The sequence below is a fragment of the Eimeria maxima genome, genomic scaffold (assembly GCF_000499605.1).
Source record: "Eimeria maxima Weybridge genomic scaffold, Emw_scaff1033, whole genome shotgun sequence".
In the NCBI taxonomy this organism is placed as follows: Eukaryota; Apicomplexa; class Conoidasida; order Eucoccidiorida; family Eimeriidae; genus Eimeria; species Eimeria maxima.
In genome coordinates this window covers 2,100-7,500 of record NW_013563373.1, presented here as the reverse complement: position 1 = coordinate 7,500, position 5,401 = coordinate 2,100, and the positions used below count along the sequence as shown (strand labels likewise).

Genomic DNA, 5,401 nt, shown 5'->3' with positions numbered 1-5,401 from the left:
TGCATTTGGTGCTGCTGCTGCTGCTGCTGCTGCAGGAGCAGGAGCAGCAGCAGCAGGTGACGCCGCAGCAACAGGTACTGCTGCTGCAGCAATAATAGGTACTGTGCTGCTGTTGTGTTGCATGCAGCAGCAGCAGTTGCTGCTGCTGCGCTGCATGCAGCAGCACGTCGTCGAGGTGCTGCTGCTGTGTTGCATGCAGCAGAAACATTTTACATAACTGGTACACCCAGTAATATTTAAGTTTATATATGTATATATATTATTTATTTATTTATTTATTTATTTATTTATTTATTTATTTATCTATTTATATATTATACACTATATATACAATATACGGGGAGCAACAGCAGCAGCAGCAGCTGCTGCTGCTGCTGCTGCAGCAGCAAAACTAGCATTAAAGAGAATAAATATATATTATTAATTATTTATATAAAAAATAAATAAAACAAATTACTGCATAATTAAGGGAAGAAAATGTTTATTTATTTTCTTCTTTTTTCTTCTTTTTCCTTCTTTTTTCTATACATATTTTCTTCTCTTTGTCCTCCTTAATACAGCAGCAAAAAGCCCCATTTATTTCTTTATATAATTAATGCATGCATTCTGTACCCTTTTTATTACTATACTATTAATATATTCATCGTTTATCCTCCTCTAGGGGGCCCCCCATAGGGGCCCCTAGGGCCCCCAAAGGGGTAGAGTACCCTCCCTACCCATCTTTCCATATACATTTGATTGAGGGGCCCCTCTTGGGGTCCTCTGATGCCCCCCCCATCCAAGGGGCCCCCCCAGGGGGCCCCGAGGGGGCCTCTTGGGGCCCCCTCAGTAAGCTGTCATGATAAAAGGGGAAGGGATATATGGTTCTTTGCCATGAGGGGCCCCTCCTTTGGGGCCCCCCGGTGGTGTATGATGGGGCCCGTACAAGGCCCCCCTCCACCACCAGGGGTTCTGTTGGGGGCCCCACACCCTTGGGGGCCCCATACCCTTGGGGGCCCCCAAGGATTTATTTATATTTCTTTTGTTATATCATTGTACATCCCCTAAAGGTATAATTAAGAAAGAAGAATAAAAAGGCAAAGGATACACCCCTAATATCTCACGCTGCTGCTGCTGCTGCTGCTGCTGCTGCTGCAGCAGCAGCTGCTGCTGCTGCTGCTACTGTTCATATTTATGCATCTCCTTCTTGTTCACCCATTTCCCCCTCCCCCTCCGTTCCTGCTACTGCTGGTACAACAGGAGCTGCTTCTGCTGCTGCTGTAGGAGCTGCTTCTGCTGCTGCTGCAGGAGCTGCTTCTGCTGCTGCTGCAGGAGCTTCTTGTGATGCTGCTGCTGCAGGAGCTTCCTCTGTTGTTGCTGCTGCAGGAGCTTCTTCTGTTGTTGCTGCTGCTGGAGTTTCTTTTGCTGCTGCTGCAGCTTCATCTCCTGCTGCTGCGTTAGCAGCTTCTTCTGTTGCTGCTGCTGCTGCAGGAGATTCTTGTGATGCTGCTGCTGCTGCTGCAGGAGCTTCTTCGGATGTTGCTGCTGCTGCTGGAGCTTCTTCTGTTGCTGCTGCTGCTGCTGGAGCTTCTGTTACTTCTGCTGCAGGAGCTGCTGCTGCAGGAGTTTCTCCTGTTGCTGCTTCTGTTGCAGGAGCTGCTTCTGCTGCAGGTGTTGCTGTTGCTGCAGGAGTTGCTTCTGCTGCAGGTGCTGCTGTTGCTGCAGGAGTTGCTTCTGCTGCAGGTGCTGGTGTTGCTGTTTCTGTTGCAGGAGCTGTTTCTGCTGCAGGTGCGGCTGTTGCTGCAGGAGCCGCTTCTGCTGCGGGTGCTGCTGTTGCTGCAGGAGCTGCTTCTGTTGAAGGAGCTGCTGTTGCTGCAGGTGCTGCTGTTGCTGCTTCTGCTGCTTCTGCTGCTGCTGTTGCTGCAGGTGCTGCTGTTGCTGCAGGTGCTGCTTCTGTTGGTGCTGCATCTGCTGTAGTAGCTGCGTTTGCTGGTGCTGCTGGTGCTGCTGGTGTTGCAACAGGAGCTGTTTCTGCTGGTGCTGCTGCTGCTGGAGCCTGTGTCTGTGCAGTTGGAGCCGGTGCAGCAGGAGCAGGTGCAGCACGAGGAGGAGCCGCAGCAGCAGTAGCAGCAGGAGCAGCAGGAGCAGCACCAGCCTGTGCGTTCTTTGCTTTCTGCATTGCTACGAATGCTGTAAATCGCTGCAGCATCTCCTGTGCTGAGACTTTTGTTGCTGCCTGTCCGCTGCTGCTGCTGCTGCTGCTGCTGCTGCTGCTACCAGTGCTCTTACTGTTGCTGCTGCTGCTGCTGCTGCTGCTGGTGCTCTTGCCTAGATCGGACTTAATATCTGTACATGAATACTTAGGAAGAACAGAGGACCAAGGAGGTAAGATATTTTTGTGTATAAGTATTCCTCTTGTTATTGCCCTTATATTTGTATTAGTTAATGTAGCTAATGCATGCGTAGTATTATAATAAGAACGAACTTTTTCTTCTCCTGTTGCTCCTCCTGCTCCTCCTGCTGCTGCTGCTGATGTTGATATACCTGGGACACCTGCTGCTGCTGCACCCATTGCTGCTGATGATGCTACTCCTGCTGCAGCAGCAGGATTCATTGCTGCTGTTGTTAATAAATGTCCTAATGCTTTCTCTAGTATTACACGATTACCTATATTCTGTAAGAAAAGGGTTAGTGCTTGCTGCTCTGCCTGCTGCAGCATCCAGAACCCGTTGCTGCTGCTGCTGCTGCTGCTGCTGCTGCTGCTGCTGCTGCTGCTGCTGCTGCTGCTGGTGCTGCTGGATCCATTTATTAATTGTAACCATCTAGCTGAGAAACGAGCCTGACGATTCAATGCTTCTACTAATTCACGACTTGCTGCTTCTATTCCTGCTGCTGCTGCTGCTGCTGCTGCTGCATCTTTTCCTGTTATTTCTGCTGCAATTTGTGCTGCTGCTATTGGATCATTTCCTGCTGCTTTTGCTGCTATTTGCTGCTGATAAAAAGGAGTATATAATCTTGCTTCCTCTAATGTATTTGTATATCTAATAAAAGGAGAAGAAGAATTAAATAATGCTAATAATAATTCTGCATGCAATTCAATAGAAAAAAGTTTTCTTGTTTTTTTTATTATATTATTATTTATATTTATATTCTTATTTATATTTTTATTTATTTTATTCTTCTTGTCTTCTTCTGTTAATTTCTCCTTCTTTTCTGCATAATATACACTACGATCTAATAATTTCTCTATATCCTTTAACCATTCACTGCTGCTGCTGCTGCTGCTGCTGCTGCTGCTGCTGCTGCTGGTGGTTGAGGATGCTGCTGCTTTTGAGGGGTCAGAAGAAGACTCTCCTGCTGCTCCTGCTGCTTCTTTATCAGCAGCAGCAGCAGCAGCAGCAGCAGCAACAGCATCAGCAACAAAATCAGGATATCCTTGTGCATCTATTGTTTGTCTTAATCTAATAAGAGAGACAGGAGTTGTATCCTTATTATATTTATATAATTGTTGTACCCATGGAGGAATATATTTATTATTTATTGTTGCTGCTGCTGCTGCTGCTGCTACTGCTGCTGCAGCAGCAGATCCTTGTGCATTAGGAGGGATCTGTGGTACTATAGGTGGTGCAGCAACAGATGCAGCAACTGCAGCAGCAGCAGCAGCATCTGCCTCACGAAGAGTTCTTGCATGCAATACTTTATTATAGTTATTTGCTGCTGTACGCATCCTTGCTAGCATGCGCAAAGCCCCATCAATTTCTTGTGCTGCAGCAGAAGGTCTATCTGCTGCTGCTGCTGCTGCTGCTGCTATACCTTCTTCTGTTGCACCTTCTGCTGCTGCTTCCTCTGCTGCTTCCTGCTGCTGCTGCTGCTGCTCAGCTATTCTTAATAAAGATAATTCTTCCTCCATCTCTCCTAGCCAAGATTTTATTTCCTCATATCTATTCTGCAGCTGCTGCTGTGCCTCAGCAGCAGCAGCAGCAGCAGCAGCAGCAGCATCACCTCCTTCTGCTGCTGCTTCCTCAGGAACAGCAAATGGTACTCTCCTTAAATCCCCAAGGAATTTATTTCCTCTAGGCTGCTGCGGCTTACACACACCCTCCTGCTGCTGCTGCTGCTGCTGTTGCTGCTGCTGCTGCTGCTGCTGCTGCTCAGGTATACGGAAGCCAAGACGTATAGGGTTATAAGGAGCAACACCACTGGCCCTCTCTAGTGCATGCAAATCAGAAAAGAGGAGGGACCCCTGCAGCAGCAGCGTCTCCCATCTATCTAGCTTTGTTGCTGCTGCTGCTGCTGTTGCTGCTGCTGTTTCTGTTGCTGCTGCTGCATTAGGTAATATACCTGCAGCTGCAGTTACACCTGCTGCACCTAATGCAGCAGCTATTGCTGTACCCATAGACTTCTGCTGCTGCTGCTGCTCCTGTCGCTGCTGCAGCACCTGCACCTTATGCAGCAGGGACTCAAAGCTTCTTCTTGCTGCTGCTGCGTCGGGTGTATCTGCAGCAAAACTGTCATGAGCTAAGAATGTTTCTGCTGCTGCATCTGCACCACCAAATCGTGAATTAACCTGCTGCAGCAGCAGCAGCTGCTGCTGCTCCTCCTCAGTCAGCAGCGGCTGCTTCTCTGGTTTCCTTAACCTATTAGATAGGTGCAGACCCTGCATGCAGCTCAGCAGCAGCAGCAGCCCCACAAATCCAAAAATTCCCCATTTCCTGCTGCTGCTGCTGCTGCCTGCAGCTGCTTTCCCTTCTGCTGCTCCTGTTGCACCTGGGGGTATCCCTATAGCTGCATCTTCCGCTTCAACTAGTGCAGCAGTAGCAGCAGCAGCAGCTGCTGCTGCTGCTGCTGCATCTCCTTCTGCTGTAGGCAGCAGCCGTGTCTCCTCATCTGAATAAGCTAAGGATACATCACTATCATAGAGACGGCTTCCTGCTGCTGTTTGTGTCTCCTTTGTCTCAACAGCAGACTCTCCTCTACTACCGGGCTCCATGGCCTGCTGCTGCTGCTGTTGTTCCCGTTGCTGCTGCTGCTGTTGTTGTTGTTGTTGTTCTTCTTCTTCTTGCTAGTCCTGTGTAAAAACTAGGGTTTAGGGTTTAGGGTTTAGGCAAGAGCATGCAGCAACACTCTGTTGATGATTATTATGCTGCTGCTGCTGCTGCTGCTGCTGCCAGTTCCTATCAATGCGATTCAATGCAAACAGCAGCAATGATCCAATGGCTCACTCTGCTGCTGCTTCTGCTGCTGCTGCTGCTGTTGTACACTCTTGGGTAGATCCTGATGCCGTTGTTGCTTATAATCAGCCCAATGCTGCTAGTCCTGATCTTCTGTTTCTGTTTTACCTGCTGTTGCTATTGCTGCTGTTGCTGCTGCTGTTGCTGCTGCTGTTGCTGCTGATGCAGATCTCAACGAAGCTCGCTCACCC

General features: G+C 48.7%; 1 protein-coding gene across 1 annotated transcript; it reads right to left on the bottom strand.

Annotated features, from left to right (window-relative positions):
• Nucleotides 1–1,171: 1,171 nt before the first annotated feature.
• EMWEY_00047530 (hypothetical protein, conserved) lies at nucleotides 1,172–4,969 on the bottom strand (the record flags this gene model as incomplete). Its single annotated transcript, XM_013477210.1, has 1 exon — nucleotides 1,172–4,969. One exon carries the CDS (start codon nucleotides 4,967–4,969, stop codon nucleotides 1,172–1,174), a length of 3,798 nt encoding a protein of 1,265 aa, XP_013332664.1.
• Nucleotides 4,970–5,401: the final 432 nt, after the last annotated feature.